Consider the following 17,212-nt stretch of genomic DNA (forward strand, 5'->3'; position numbering starts at 1 on the left):
TTACCTGTCACCAGACTTGTTTGCTAACAATTTAAGCATATATAGATAATATATAGGGGACAATCAAAACAAAGCATGACCAAATATGTGTACGGTTAGATTTTCATCCAACACATAATTAAACAAAACTTCATCATAACATTTACTCACCATAGACATTAACACTGAAACTCCAGAGTGACTGATGTCCAGTAATGATCTGTAATTTATAAACTCCAGAATCTTCTCTGCTGATGTTCATGATGGTTAAAGGTCCACTGTTTCTGTTCAGCTGCAGTCTGTCTCTGAATCTCTCACTGGAATAGTCTGTACTCATCTCCCCTTTAAACACCAGACTGTTCACTATATTTATATCTACATTCTCAGATCTATAGAACCACAGTATGTCAGCATCACTCTGAACTCCAGTTAATCCAGTACGGATGGTTACAGTGTTTCCCTCCAGCTCCTGCAGTCTGACAACATCTTCTCCAGCTGAGCTTAAGTAGATAATATTTGTCTGTACACTCACATACAGAAAATATTCAATATCAGTTCATTTCTGAAGCCACTATCACAGACGGTTCAAAAAGGGGCTGAAATTGGACATCCGGCCTTTTCTGAAATATTAATATGACTGTATTTCACACTGATAGATCATCATCTAATACAGATACACCTACTTTCAGTTCTGCTCTACTGCATAAAGCATACTAATATTTACAATGACAATAATTACAGTTAAAATACAGAACTGAATGAACAAAGTCGATTTGTGTTCAGACCACTAACTGTAAATTCAGAGCTCCTCGTTTTCTTGGAACAGTTTGAGGTAAATAGACTTACAGTAAAGCAGGTGAAGCAGAGCTGGATGAATCCTGTATTCTGAGAACATTTTAACCAGCCATTCTAATCAACCAGCTTCAACTAACTCTTCAACACGTTCGTCAGTTTTCTTCTCAGGTTCATAGACAAACAAAAGCTGATGTGCTCGTGCTGGGCTGGGCTGCGCTAGGCTGGGCATGACCATCATGCATTGCGTCGTGAACAGCTGTCTGTTTCACCATCTTACAATCAACTGGAATTCTAACAACATAAGGTAAGACTAGTTTTTGTTTGACTATAAACAGCCATTATTAAATACAGGTTCTGTTCCAGCTGCTGTTTTTATACTGAAAGCACTGACAGTACAGCTGGATTACAGTGAGGAGTTACAGATTAATAATCAAATGTAGTTTTGTACTGAGTTTATATTTCTCATTTATCAGAAAACGATGCATTCATTTTTCTAATTGCACAGTAAACTCTCTTAATGCTCTGTATATGTGTACATTGTTTTGAACTCTTTTTCCTCATATGAAGTTGTGCTCCTGCTAGTAAGAACTCTAAATAACATTACAATAAATACAAATAAAGTTTCTAAAATATTGGTTAGAAGAATACTACAGTTAGATGAACTCCAGATTTTCTCACTAAACTCCAGTCATTGTAAGGATTTAATCAATTCCATCTTCATCACCTGATTTAATGTAATGAAGGACTGATCAGCTGAAGCAGGTATTGGATGGTAACTGTAAATACTTGACTTCCTTCAGGAGAGATTTACAAATAGTTAATTCAGCACACTTTGTTCACCTTGGCCATTTAATTATGTATTTATCATACTGTTAGTGTATTTTTAAATTCATTATTCACCATTAAAGTGATCGAAGAGAAGATAATCTCTAATCTCTAATGTATTCTTTTCTAAAGAACTTCAATTTCATTGTCCTGATTAAAAAGTTTGAGATACACTGAGGCCTCATTTTAAGCTCAACCCACCACTTCCGTTTTAATGTGTGAGTGTGGGGGGCTGCTGACTACTGTCACTGTGACTAAAGGGCAACCACAGACATAAAGCACTGTACAAAACTCAAAGACCACACTTTATTTATTTAAGTTCGAGTCAACCCAGCCATTAAGTACCATTAACCATTAGTTATTTTTATTTCAGGAGATAATTCTGAGGAGATTAGATATCAGATAATCCACTTACATAAAGAAAGGGTGAAGGGGCAAGTGGAAGAATAAAAAATAGGAATTTCCAAAACTGTTCAAAAAGAAAAAGACATAGAGAAAAAGGGTCTTTTAACAAGACCTGGTAGACCACCAAAACTGTGCCTATCAGATAAACAGCATGTAAAGCTTTCATCTTTGAGAGAGAGGAAAAAATCAAGTTCCACTCATTCTTGGAAAAAAACACAGGTAGTTGTCAACACTGAGTCTGAAAGGATGTGTAGCTGTTAAGAAGCTGTTACTGAGAAAAGGAAATAGACAAAGAAGAAGAAAAAAAGTCAAAAGGAGCTGCTAGTGTGTGTATGTATATATATATATATATATATATATATATATATATATATATATATATATACATACACACACACAACATTTGGCATGTGAGAGTTGGGGACTGCTAAAATATATTTATATGTAATTTCATCATGCTGTTTAGTTTATTTACAGCAAAAGTTTGAGGTGTGTAGGCCTGCTTGCTTTCCTCTAACAAACCACCACTGCTTCCTGCGTGGCTCTCTCTGTGTGTATAAATGTGCATATGTTAAATTTTATTTCAAAAAACAGTTTTAAGCAGATCTGTTACCTTCATGTTCCCTGTTCTATTCTTTACTTTGAACTTCTCTGCTCAAAGGAGAATGATGATGAACACAAGAGCCCTTCCAAAATTTCTTTGACCTCAAAAATAAAAAAAAACTGAATTGACAATATGTGTTTCCTTTCACACTTTCTCTTAATGTAATCACACGTTACCCACGAGTCCCCCCCATTTCCTTTTCACCTGCGATATGTGAAGTCACAGAATGTTTGAGTGCATTTTGACAATAATAAGAGCTTTTACAGTGCTGTGAAAATGACAGAGACTCTCTCTCCTGCTCTGCATATGAGCAGACAGCAGGTCACTGTTCAGCCTGAGTGCTGCTGCCTTAAGTTGGTTTCATTGTTCGAGTACAGCAATATGCGCACCATGTATTCACCCAAATATAGAGCATTGTTTGGGTTTACTGCAGCTTTTTTGTTTGTTTACCATCATCATTATAATATCACGTCTTTGTTATGAGCTACAGAATTATTGCATAGTTTGTTCTAGGAGTATTAAAATGTGTTAAAAATAAATGAATGAAGTGAACAGAATGAATGCACAGAAGGTTTGAGTGGTTCTCAATGGTGCTGTTTATTTTCATGATTTTGTCTTTCTTAACTGACTTTAACGTCGCTGGTCTAAGCAAATAATAAAGATGTGTTCCCAACGAGTTTAAGTAGATACATCTCTGACAAAGACTTTTTGCAGGTTCTACTACTGTTTCAACTCTTACAATATCTGCATCAGTAAAAGCAGAAAGAATCACATCATTAAACAAACAAGTTTGAAACGGGTCTTACATTTACTATCATTTACAGGATCACAAAGTTTACACTGCTTGTCTTTCTATTCAGAAACTCATCATGGATACAGCACAAGTACAGCAATGGAGTAAATGTTCTAAACAACAGGTCACTGGTACAAGTTAGTGAATAAAGCAATCAACAAAAAGCATTTAAAAATGTGTCAGTGAATAAACTGATGGTAAAATACAGAGTTACATCCTTTTAGCTGAATACACCACCAATGTGCACTGGTCTTCTGTCACTCCAACACCGCCTTTCTGTAAAACACAGCGGCATATTTTAGTAGTCTTTTAAGTATTGTTGAGGCAATAAGCATACTTCTTATTCCTAAATCTAGATGTATTTGGCTGTCTTAATTACATTCCATAAGCTTGGTATTAATGCCAGCACTTATTAACCCCTTAAAGGCTTTACCATATTAAGGCCTATTATTCAGTAAATAGAGAGCTGAGTTATTCTTAGGTTGTAGAAGTGTGTAATAAAATGTTGTCTACATGTCTACGATTTTCTATACAATTAAAAAAGAGTGCATTTGAATATTTTGAATATTTTGCATATTTTACATCCTTTGCATATTTTGTGTTATAAAACGTTTTGAAAGTTAGTCAGCCCAAGTTTTACTACAGACAGATATGTGAATATATAATCATGATAACTTTCCAGTCTTACATTGACCCTATTCCATTTTTTGGAATGTGATGCAGGCATCAATTTGGAAATTATATTTACAAAAATAATAAATAATAGTGTAGAAATGTACTGCTCTGTGATATGTTTAGTGTTGTGTTATATGTCATTATATTCAGTATTGTGTGTGTCTTTACTGTGACTGTATTTAGAACATTCTTCTGCCTATTCTTGTTTATCCCTACATGGTCATGTCTTTCACACCTGCCACTTGTCATGTATAGGCTGAGCCTAATCTTGGCATCAGTCCAGCTATAAAACTAGTGTCAGCCCGGTGTCTTATGGGCTGGCTAGGTGTCTGGTACCTATGCGTGCAAACGAATAACACTTCACTTCTCCAGACATCAGGCTGGTTCCCCTGGTACAGTTAGGGTTTGGATTCTTCATTAACAATAAAGTCGATAATGTAAAATATTAAATATCTCTTCTTTTTGCTGTTGTCAATGAAATATCTGTACTGAGGTCATGGATTATTTGTTGAGCTCCACTCTAAAATGTCTAGAAGCAGAACCCTAAAAAATAAAAACAAACTACATCACAGCGCAACTGCAATCTGTTGTTCAAACGTGGAGAAAAAAAGATCTAAAGAGGTTTATTTTCCAGTGTCTGTTAAACCATCCAGACTGGTTGCCACATCATACCTTTGTGGCCGCTTCACTACAGCGAAACATTTGGCTAGTATTTTAAATGGCTGCCCTTAACCACACATGTAGACATATTCAGAACTGTTTAATCAAAAAAATGATCTCATTATGTATTTAAACAATGCAAAAAGTGCTACAAAATAGTGTAACTGGAGTACACTTCCACATATGAACAACAGTGCACTGCTCAATTACTAGTGCATTTTGGTGTTAGTGCAACTTAATGCAGTATAGAGAAAGCCAAGAGCACATTATGCTAATACTGGTGATAATGCTTTACAGCTTTTCTCTGTGAAATCAGTCAGAATAAATAAATATAATAATTTCAACATGAACAATAAGTTTACTACATTTACTTAACTCAAATTTCATTCCAACAAAAGACACTAAATGTTCAGGTTGCACTGCAGTAGAAGAACATGAATATTTCCATTCTCATAAAGTTTGTATAATCACAGCACAGTAACTTCAATAAGGTTTAACTATTAAATCTGTAATGTATTTAAACTTACCTTATGAGCTTCCTGTGAATACTGAGATGTGCTTTTCACTTCAGCATAATTCAGCTTAACATACAGATAAACTAGACACAAAAAAAACAGAATAATATATTACAGAGGTGCAGCAAACTGTATCACGAACAAAACCACAAATAATGAAAGGCAGTTGGTGTAGCAAATCGAGAAGATGCATTTCTTGCCTTGTTGTTTTGTCTTCTTTTTCCAGAACCACACACTTAATATTGACAGAGCAGCAATCAGTCCAGCTGGTGTCAGAACAGCAGCCAATGATTTGGAGGGATCTCTCTTAACATTCTGACCTGAGACTGTTAAACAATATCTGCTGCAGTTACTTAGTGAAATGTGTAAAAATTGCAATTATGCTAACTTGCTTTGCAAGATAGCAAAGACAAACATTTCTGTGTTAATCCTAAATACTTAGCAGGTGTATCTGCATCAGTACAGATCAGAGTGACTAATGAAGTTTTCTTAGTTGCTTCTTTGTGTAACCAACTCTGACTAAAATATTAACCATTCAGTTATCAGTAAACAACACACAAAATCAAAGTGTTAATGATTTTATTACTTACCAGCTTTAATACAGATGTTTGTAATGTTCATCTGGGTTGTCCAATTGCTGACCGGATTAGCAGCTACACAGGTGTAAGTAGAATAGTCTGGGCTGGTTATATTCAGAGGAAGATAAAGACGTTCACTGGAATCTGAGCTACTGATGCTGGAGATTCTCTCTTTCTCTTCATACCAGGACAAATTCACATCCTTCCCATTCTCCACAGAGCACAGAGGAGAACACGACTCTCTGAGACTCACTGAGCGCTTTTCAGAGTCATCTCTTATGATAGGCTTTGATACTGGAGCTATGAAACATAAAAATTAAACAACAAAACTCCTGTTCACACTAATTGTGTATGAGATCCTCCAGCATAAAGTACTTTGTGCAGTTCTGGTTAGGTAACATATAAGCAGCATGATTCCTTTTATAATAGTTGTAAACTTCACACACATATTGAGCCTATCAATGTCCACATCTGATATTGTACCTTTGTAGTCTGAAATGTTAAATCTTTGGTTCAAATATTCTCTGAGCTTGATTAAATGTAAATCTGAAAAAAAATTCTTAAATCAATCAAACTTTATTGGTACAAAATGTATCACTTTATTACTAATCTTTTGTTCACACTATTGATTTTTAACAAAGCAATATAAAATTCAAATATGTCTGTGAATAAAATTATGAAAATGAGACTTAATGAAAAACAGTTACACTTCAGTTTGAGACTCCACTGTAGAGTCAAACGGTTGCTCTTTCTCATGTCTACTGAGCGAAGAACAGTGAGCTTTTACATTCTAATGTGTAGTTCAACCTTTCCAACTGTAGCTAGAGTACTGTCTAAAATCTGAGCCCAGTTCTACTTGTTCATGTTCTACCTCATTCTACAGCAACCACAAAGGTGAAAATATATTTACTCACCGTAGACATTAACACTGAAACTCCAGACTGAGGATATTCCAGTAATGATATTTAATTTATAAACTCCAGAATCGTCTCTGCTGATGTTTGTGATGGTTAAAGATCCACTGTTTCTGTTCAGCTGCAGTCTGTCTCTGAATCTCTCACTGTAATAGTCTGTAATAATCTCTCCTCTAATAATCTGACTGTTCACTATCCTTATTTCTATACTTTCAGATCTATAAAACCACAGTATGTGAGCATCACTCTGAACTCCAGTTAATCCAGTATGGATGGTTACAGTGTTTCCCTCCAGCTCCTGCAGTCTGACAACCTCTTCTCCAGCTGAGCACAGCAGACCTGAAACAGTGTACATAGATCATATTAGCCTAGACACTCACATACAGAAGTCATGACAGTTCATTTCCGAAGTGACGGACTAAATCAGGTCTTTTCTGTAACACCTTTCAAATTTGAGCCACAATTAGTAGAAGATTACTTGCCTTATGTCTACTATGAAAGAAGTACACTGATCGATCTCTGCAGTTTTCTTAAGTTTATAAAATGTGTACATGTTGTATTTATACTATTAAATACTTTTTTAAATACATTCATTTTTGCATTTGTGAAATCTTTGTGGTGTTTATTTATTTATTTTTTGTTCTTTTTTGCCCTTTTATTACTATTTGAGTACTGCCTATAAGTCACGTGCCAGCTAATTTTAAATTCACTACACGGCACTGATGAACTGCATTCAGTAACACATGGTTGCACTTCTTGCTTTACAAAATCTGTCACATCAGACATAATACTGAATAATTTGCCTGAAAAAATTATGAAAAAATCTTAATTGTATGATCCAGAAATTTCTCTTTTGGCTTATGAGAATTCCTCTCAATATAGACCCACTGACCACTGTTAGTAACTACATTTCAGTTCAGCACTCGTCTACCTGATCCTGCTATTCTTCCTTTCATCCCGCCATCATCCTGAACAACCCCACTGAGCTCAATATAGTTTAAACATTCAAGCTTCATAAAACACACTTTATGTGCAGATCCATCACTGATATGACTGTATTTCACACTGATAGACCATCATCTAATACAGATACACCTACTTTCAGTTCTGCTCTACTGTATAAAACACATCAACACTCACAGTGACACTGTTTTCTATTAAACACAGAGCAGTAACAGTAAAGACAATGTCTATCAGTGTTCAGACAGGACTGACCGCACTGTAAGTTCAGAGCTCCTCATTTTCCTGGAATAGTTTCAGTAAAGCAGACTTACAGTAAAGCAGGCAGATAACTTGAACAGTCTCGAATATCGTGAACATTTTAATGTGTCATTTTAAACAACAAGCTACATCAGCTAACTCCGGTAAATCTTCTGCTCAGCTTCCTAGAAGAATAAAGTGCTGATGCGCATGTGCTGGGGTGGGCAGGGCATGTCCATGCCTATGCTGCACTGCGTAAAGACTTGTGTTAAACAATATAGCTAGATTACAATGGAGAGTTATAAAGTATGTCCTGTATTCAACTTTCTAACAATAAACAAAGAAAAAAATACAATAAAATTTCTCAGTTTGAACATTTGATGTCTTTGTACTATTTTTATTTAAATATAGGGATTACACGATTTGTACCTCGTATATATATATATTTTATGATGTCATATTTAGGTCCACTGATCATTATAATGAATAGCTGCCAGTGGCACAGCTGCTTCATAGTTTCTATTTATGGCTGCAGTTTTAAACTTACATCAAAAAAGTGATCTCCTTAAATGTTTAAAGAACTGAAGAACTTCACTTTCATTGTCCTGATATAAGTTTTAGATACACTGAGGCCTCATTTTAAGCTGAAACCCACCACTTCCGTTTTAATGTGTGAGTCTGGGGGAGCTGCTGACTGCTGTCACTGTGACTAAAGTGCACCAACCACAGACATAAAGCACTATGTAAAAAGTAAAAGACCACCTCTCATTCATTTTCCTGTCAACCCAGCCATTAAGTACAAAGTTATTCATCTTTCAAGAGATATAAAATAAGTGAAAAATGATTAAAAGATGCAGAGAAATTAGGGCCTCTAAAAAGAGCTGGTAAATCACCAAAATTGTCCCCATCAGATAAACAGCACTTAACGCTTTCATCTTTGAGAGAAAGGAGAAAATCAAGCTCCACTTTTGCTTCAGATCTGAAAAACTGCACAGGTTTTTCTGTCCATCCTTCCACTATGAAAAGATGTTACACATGAGTGTCTAAAATGAGAAAGATATTTTGTCTGTCAGTGTGGCCGAATATGGGCTAATCATATGTGGTGAATGTAATTTGGTAGACTACATTACATTACTAACTTATTTGTTAGGCTGTGTTTTTTTAATCAGAAAGGTTTTAAGACTTCTTTATTTAAAACACGATGCTGTGTTTGATTTCATGGGTCATGTCCGTGATTTAAGATTGGGTTTAGTTAATCATCAACTAATAAGAGTCAGTTTTTTCTTTTGTAATCTAATAGGCTGCTGAGACTTATAATAGAAAATGAACATTGTGTGGTTTGATTATTCATCCATCACTCATTCAGTGTCTGTTGTTCTTTCCACAGAGTTCAGCAGTCTGACATCTGAAATGAACAGGTGAGTGAAATTATTAATAGGGAAAATTAGCTATTAATTTTATAAATACATTATCTGGGAAATCCCGAGATACTGAAATAGACGTTTCTATTTTAGGTGTTTTTGTGATGAATTAGTTCTTAGATGCAAACTATCAGGATGATGTACTGCTCTTCATGTTACTTGCCCGTCAGTCTTTATTTGCATTTAATTCTCCTAAAAAAAGAAAAACACAAAACAGAATGCTGCTTCTGCTGTTTTACTGTCAAGTTTCTTATTTGTAATGGTTTCCTCTAGAACAGTGTTTCCCAACCTGGTCCTTAGGGCCCCCCCAGATGGTCCACATTTTGTTGTGGTAAGTGTAACAAGTTGAAAACCAACCAACAGGTCCGTTACACTAGTCAAACAATGAGCAGGCCTACATTACCTAATCAACCAACCTGTAGACCTACATGTCAAGCAGCTAATTCAGCCCTGGACTCTCGGGGTGATTTAGTGGGACAATGCCCCACTAGCCAGTCATCAAACTCATTATTTTTTATACAAGCTTTATACAGACAGGAACAAACCAAAAAAAAACAAAACAAACACACTGCTCTCTGCCTCTGCTTGTAGCACGGGCCCAATATGCTGCACCTACCCTCACTCATTTGAGGTTTTGGCGCTGGGCCTGAGCTACACTATTATGAACGTTTTCAAAACAACTCAATGGGTCACAGTTTGTGATTCTTATCTAAATATGCTAAAGTGCCATCAATACAGAAAACTAAACAGTCTACCCAAATTGGCTGTTGTACACTTATGTTCAATATGTTCTACCGTGCCCTTCTTAGTCAGCATGTGTGATAATGTCCAGGCCTGGAACTTCTGAGTCGAGAATCAGGGGGATTGCTATGTAAAGAATTACTGCATTAGAAATCCAAAAAAGTACAGAGGATAAGATTTAACTCTCAAATTAACTCTCAATTTTGTTCATTCATTTTTCTGGTTGAAATAGATTTTGTGACTGTAGGGTCAGAGGCCCCTGAGCTTCAGCCCAAAAAAGCCTGTATGTTGATCCGTCTGTGGCTGAAGTCGTGTCGTTCTCCCCCATTACATACATATCAACTCTCACAGACGTTAAAAAGATTTTTTTTATTAATTGTATTTATTTGGTTAGTATCATGAGCTGTTATTACTCTTTTTACAAATGTTGCTGTACTGAACCACTGCATGAGCTTAGTTATTTGATCTTTATAGATTCTTATAGTTAACCTAATGATGTAACCTGTTGATAGTGGAATAACACAAACACTCGTTTTCAAATACACAGAGCTTTATTCAACATCCAACATTTCCCTGGGATTTCCAAATGCCCAAATAGTGATCCACTGAGGCCTCAGGCACCTCACAGCCTGCAAACAGGGGCTCCAACTACTTATTTGAATTTCAGCAATGTTTGTGTAAAAATTTAGGAACCGTAGTTTAAAGGGGTTTTATTAAAGCATTTCATCAGCCTGTCAGCCTGTTGGTGGCAAACACTCAATATCTGCTTAATATCTGCATAAAAAGGGTTTAGTGTCATCTGCTGACGCAAAATTACATTTATTACAAATCGGAAGTCAGGGCAGAGCTACATGCTTCATTTTATTTAAAATACCCCTTTTTAGCCTTTTTCTTAATGGGAAGTTGTAAGGGGGCTATACGGGAGCCCACAAGTCCTTACTGACTTTTATCTTTTTAGTATTTAAGATAATGATTGATTTGCTTATCAATGGTAAAACAGTTTACCGTGAAACAGATTTTGAACAGCAGAGAATGTTGTTATTGTAAAACTGTAAAGGTATAAAATTGTTGAAGATTATTTGCCTACAATAATAATAATAATAATAGAGCAGATCTCTGTGTTAAAATAAACGCATGAGATTAACAAAAAAGCTCTGCCTTGACTAATCTTATCAACTGCTTCTTCCTTCTCCACTGAAATGAGCCACAGGAGGTTTAAGTATTTCTCAATGTTGCTATTTGTTTTTCATGATTTTGTCCTTACAGACTTTAATGTTGCTAGTCTAAAGTAACTATGAAAATGTGAAGACATTGGTGCTTGATTAAAGGAGCTTCCAACAAGTCTAGGTAGATACAACTCTGCCCCAAAGCTTGGAGCAACAGGCTCACATTACATGAGCTTTTAACGTAAAATACATTTTTTTTGTTTCTTTTTTTATTTATTTTTTTGCAGGTACTAATACTGTTTCACCTCTCACGATATCTGCATCAGTAAAAGTAGGACAGTCAGATCATTAAGCAAACACAAGGCTAAAAGACGTCATTTTACAGGCTTACAAAAGTCTACACTGGTTGTCTTTTCATTCAAAAATTCATAGCCTTATGGACACAGCTTAGGTACAGAAATGGAGTAAATGTTTAGAACTTGAACAAGCGGTCACTGTTACAATTTACAGGATAAAGCAATCAACAAAAAATCATTTTTTTTTAATGTGAAAATGGACAAACTGATGCTAAAATACAGATCTAGGTGCATCCAAGGTGCGAAATACAGTCCGGGACCCCGAAATAACCTCTTGGACCCCCTGAATGTCTCAAAATCTAAATTTTGGGGCTCCCTGAAAATAAACTTATTTTGACTTTATGCTGTCCATTAGGGTGAAATAGAAACTCCAATACAAATTCATTAAAAGCTTATTGTTTAGCCTGTTTCACTCACTATCAGCGAGCTTCTGTCCTTGGTATTCTTAACTTATTAGTGCTGCAGCACTGGTCTGCCTTAGAGTGGGCTGTAGCACACTGGTTCACCCAGGTGGTCTTTCATAGCCTAAACACTGTAACTATTCCTGGGGTCCCTCTTTAAAAAAGCCTTACAATGTGTTGTAGCATATTTGCAAATTGACAATGTGACCACTGGAGGAAACTATGAATTGTTACTCATTTCTCAAACCAAAGACAGAAAAGCAAATGTGTAAGATCTGAGTTAATGTGTTGAAGAGCTCAGTACTAAACTAGAAAAGAGCTTTTCCAGAAGAAGAATTTTTAAACCAAACATTTTGTTGCCACTGAAGTTAGCATCAGTGCCACTATTAGTGAATGAGTTAGCAGCTAGCCACGCTGGAGTAGCTAGCCAACATGGAACCCCCCGCATACCAGGAGTCTTTCACACACTGGTTACATCCCTTTAGCTGAGTACACCACCAACGTGCACTGGTCTTCTGCCACTCTGATGCTGTTTTTCTGTAAACACAGCAGATTATTTCCGTTAAAAAATAAATTAATAAATAAAAAACAGTAACATAACTCTAATAACAGCCTACTGATAAGGCATAATAAAAAATTATCTTGTTTTGCTTCTGAACCTTTTGCTTTGTTTTGTTTTTAAACTTAAAATGGCTGTAACTTCTGAAAGAAAACCTGGAGTACCTAAATGTAATACTTTTATAGGGACAACTCAATTACAGGCTTATTACATACTAAGGCTTATTATTCAATAACTTCAGGGACTTCAGTGCAAACTGGCTGAGACATTCTTAGTTTATACAAGTGTGTAATAGAACTTCCTGCCCCCCTGGCCAATTAAGGGATTAAATTCTGCACATTTCTCCTTGGATTACTCTGGAATCTGTTGTGGTCATCACCTACTATCAGTGCCTCACCTTCATTGCCACACTCACCTTTGGTTTGACAACAATTATAAATTATTTTGTGTCTAAGATTTTCAAAGCAATTAAAGAAAGAGTGCATTTGGTATAGGTTTCTATGTGAACTTCAGCTAAAAGACGTCTGAGGAGTTTCTGGACATTATTGATATGTGGGCTCCGTACAATTATACATTATTTACAGTATTTGTAAATGCAGTGACAAATTGTGCCTGAAAAATCAAATTGACACCTGAAAAAGGTTTTTAAAATTTTCCCAAGCCCATGTGGTTATAATCATTACAGAAGTATGTGTTGAGAAACATTGCTCTTAAACTCTTGGTCTATTGGCTCATGCAAAGTGGTGACTGAGCCTTTTGGGAAACCATTATAGCATCACCTGCTACCTACTCATTTGTTCACCTGTGGAATCTTGAAAATAGGTGTCATACATTGCCGCTGATCCAAGGTTTTTGGAAAAGTGATGCAGGCATCAAATTTGAAACTTATTTTATTATTTTTTGTAAATATACAAGTTCACTGTGTAAAATATTAAATATGTCTTGCTTGTGCTGTTATCAATTAAATACCTGGACAAGACAGTTTTACTGTTCACTACTTTCTGTTTTTGTTGCAGTTTTTCACAGCTTTATGTAAATGTAGCTCTGCATTTCTACTGGTGTGCTCTGCCTGGTCCAACTTGTTCCAATTTACTGTAGTAAAGTCATGGAATATTTATTGGCTCCACTCTAAACTGTCTAGAAGCAGAACTCTAATAAAAAAATAAATAAATAACAACAGTAAACTACATCACAGTGCTTCTGCATTCTGTTGTTCAAATGTGGTGAGAAAAGATCTAAAGTGGTTTATGTTCCAGTGTCCGTTAAACCACCCAGACTGGTTTCCACATCACACTTTTGTGGCCGATTCACTAAAACAAAATGTTTGGCTTGTATTTTAAATGGCTGCCCTCCACCACACATGCAGACATAGTTGGAACTGTTTAATCAACAGAAATTCAATCTTGTTATGCATTTATACAATACAAAAGAGCTACAAAACAGTGTAGCTACACTACAGTTCCACATATGAAAAAAAAAACAAAAAAAAAACTGCTCAATTACTGTATTGAAGCTGTTTGGTATTAAGCCAAGAACAATCATTTAGAAAGTCAAGAACAAATTACGCTTAGAAATGCTGTTTGCTGTAATATCAGTCAGAGTAGATAAATATGACATGATATAATAAATTTAACATGAAAAAACGTACTTTATTTAACTTAAATTCCACTCCAGATGAAGACACGAATGTTCAGTTTGCAGCGCAGTAGAAATGTTTCCATGGTTTTAGAGAATGTATATTCACAGCACAGTAACTTCAATAAGGTTTAACTGTTAAATCTGTAATGCATATTAACTTACCTTATGAGCTTCCTCTGAATACTGAGATGTACTTTTCACTTCAGCATAATTCAGCTTTGCATGCTGATAAACTAGACACAAAAAAACAATAATATATTACAGAAGTGCAGCAAACTGTATCACATACAAAATAAAAATACAAATACAAAATACAAAACCAATAATGAAAGGCAGCTGATGAAGCAAATTGAGATGTATTTCTTGCCTTGTTGATTTGTCTTCTTTTTCCAGATCCACACAAATAAAATTAATAGAGCAACAATCAGTCCAACAGATGTGAGAACAGCAGCCAGTGATTTGGAGAGATCTCTAGGAACTTTTGTACCTGAGAGTGTTAAAAAAGTATCCTTTGCAGTTAATTAGTCAAATAAGTAAACTAATATACTAATTACTATAATAATAGTAATAAGTAAACTAATATGCTAATTACTATAATAATAGTAATAATTTTATGTTAACTTACAAAATAGCAAAGACAAACATGTCTGAGAAACTAGTTTTATTAGTTGCTTCTTTGTGTAACCAACTCTGACTAGAATATTCGTCTTTTAGTTAACAATAAACAGCACAAAAAAATCACGTTAACGTACCTGATTTATAGCAGATGTTTGTAATATCGAGCTGGGTTGTCTGACTGCTAACTGGATTATCAGCTACACAAGTGTAAGTAGAACAGTTTGGGTTGGTTATATTCAGAGGAAGATAAAGACGTTCACTGGAATCTGAGCTACTGATGCTGGAGATTCTCTCTTTCTCTTCATACCAGGACAAACTCACATCCTTCCCATTCTCCACAGAGCACAGAGGAGAACACGACTCTCTGAGACTCACTGAGCGCTTTTCAGATTGATTTCCTATTATTGGTTTTGATACTGGAGCTATGAAACACAAAATAAAACAAAACAGATAAGAGATAAATCATTAAAAAGTTATGTACAGCACTACAACCACCAACGAAAATAACAATATGAAAGAGTATTATTAATTCCAAACAGTACAAACACCTCAAAGTCCTGTGTTGTGTTTGTTTGGCCCATTTGGCTGCTGTGGAGAAGATTCTCTGTTTGATCTTAAGTTGAAACTCAGGTTTCAGCACATATGATATCTACTGTATTTCATAAACAGCACATGCTAAAAAATCTAATGTTTGGCCTGTCTGACTGCTATGCAGAAGATTCCGTGCCTGATCTCAAGCAAAACCGAGATTTAGCATGTCTGATTTTTTTCCCCATATGTTCTCTGAGCTTGATTAAGCATAAATCTAAAGAAATCAATCAAACTGTATTGGTAAAAATGTAATCACTTTATTTATAATATTAAATCTAGTCTTTTGTTCACACAGCCATACTGTTAAAAAAAGAAGTCCGCTGTAGATGCTTTGAAGATGCTCACCTTGCCATTTCTATTACTGCGTCAAATCATTGCCACGTCTACTGAGCCAAGAACAGAGCTAAATATATAAGTTGAATGCATCACACAGCCTTTTCAACTGTAGCTAGGGTACTGCCTACAGTCTAAGCCCAGTTCTTCTTGTTCATTTACTATGACATTTTACAGGTGAAAATATAATATTTACTCACCATAGACATCAACACTGAAACTCCAGACTGAGGACATTCCAGTAATGATGTGTAATTTATAAACTCCAGAATCTTCTCTGCTGATGTTTGTGATGGTTAAAGATCCACTGGTTCTGTTCAGCTGCAGTCTGTCTCTGAATCTCTCACTGGGATATTCTGTATTAGTCTCCCCTTTAAACACCAGACTGATCACTATCTTTGTATCTAAATTCTCAGATCTATAGAACCACAGTATGTGAGCATCACTCTGAACTCCAGTTAGTCCAGTATGGATGGTTACAGTGTTTCCCTCCAGCTCCTGCAGTCTGACAACCTCTTCTCCAGCTGAGCACAGCAGACCTGAAACAATGTAAGTATATAATATTAGTCTATATACACTCACATACAGAAGAGATTCAATATCAGTTCATTTCTGAAGCCACTATCTCAGAGGAAAAGACATCTTTAACTAGATAGACCTACTTTCAGTTCTCCTCTTTTCCATAAAAACACATCAACACTCACATTGACACTATTTTCTATTAAACACAGAGCAGTAACAGTAAAGACGATCTCTATCAGTGTTCAGTCCGGACTGACCGCACTGTAAATTCAGAGCTCCTTATTTTCCTGGAAGAGTTTGAGGAAAACAGACTTACAGTAAAGCAGGTGAAGCAGAGCTGGATGAATCCTGTATTCTGAGAACATCTTAACCAGCCATTCTAATCAACCAGCTTCAACTAACTCTTCAACTCCATCGTCAGTTTTCTTCTCAACTTCATAGAAAAGAACAGAGCTGATGTGCTTGTGCTGGGCTGGGCATGCAAATGATGCACTGCATGAAGTGTTAAAACAGCTGTTATAAAGACAAACAACTGTTTTAGCATCTTACAATCAACTGAAATTATTAAATAACATGGTTTGATGATTTTCTAAGTGATAATTTGAGGTCCTTTACAAAGAACATGTGTCTGCACATTTAAATGCACAATTACTGTTTATTTTTTAACATACTGGCAGACAAAAAAACATTAAATGTGGCCTGTGTAAAAGTTGTTGTCCCTGTTTTATTTTTTTAATGTTTAACATAAATATTTTTATTATTTAAAATGTATAAAATATTGTACTTAATATATAATATTTTATATTATCTGTAATCAATTCTTCATTACAATAAATCAGATATGCTGGTGATGGAATTTAATAAATATATACAATGGCAGAAAGAACACAGGAACCAAATGTGTTCTTCAAAGTGCATTCTCC

At 35.5% G+C, this 17,212-nt stretch overlaps 1 protein-coding gene across 1 annotated transcript; it reads right to left on the reverse strand.

Annotated features, from left to right (window-relative positions):
* Window positions 1-5,833: 5,833 nt before the first annotated feature.
* Window positions 5,834-16,734, reverse strand: LOC118803752. The gene is made up of 7 exons (XM_036564240.1): window positions 16,606-16,734; window positions 15,968-16,306; window positions 14,978-15,265; window positions 14,541-14,712; window positions 12,504-12,565; window positions 6,744-7,082; window positions 5,834-6,129 (listed from the first exon to the last, which is right to left on the reverse strand). Exons 1-7 carry the CDS (start codon window positions 16,652-16,654, stop codon window positions 5,834-5,836), a joined length of 1,545 nt encoding a protein of 514 aa, XP_036420133.1. The 5' UTR covers window positions 16,655-16,734.
* Window positions 16,735-17,212: the final 478 nt, after the last annotated feature.

The sequence above is a fragment of the Colossoma macropomum genome, unplaced genomic scaffold (genome assembly GCF_904425465.1).
Source record: "Colossoma macropomum unplaced genomic scaffold, Colossoma_macropomum, whole genome shotgun sequence".
Lineage (NCBI taxonomy): Eukaryota > Metazoa > Chordata > Actinopteri > Characiformes > Serrasalmidae > Colossoma > Colossoma macropomum.

What these genes read in the sequence shown, in the direction of transcription:
- LOC118803752 (XM_036564240.1), bottom strand. Translation starts at nt 16,654, where the DNA reads ATGTTCTCAGAATACAGGATTCATCCAGCTCTGCTTCACCTGCTTTAC. An exon ending in AAACATCTGCTATAAATCAG is followed by an intron (nt 14,713 to 14,977) that starts GTACGTTAACGT and finishes TAACACTCTCAG; the next exon opens with GTACAAAAGTTCCTAGAGAT. An exon ending in TGCCTTTCATTATTGGTTTT is followed by an intron (nt 12,566 to 14,540) that starts GTATTTTGTATT and finishes CTGTGTTTACAG; the next exon opens with AAAAACAGCATCAGAGTGGC.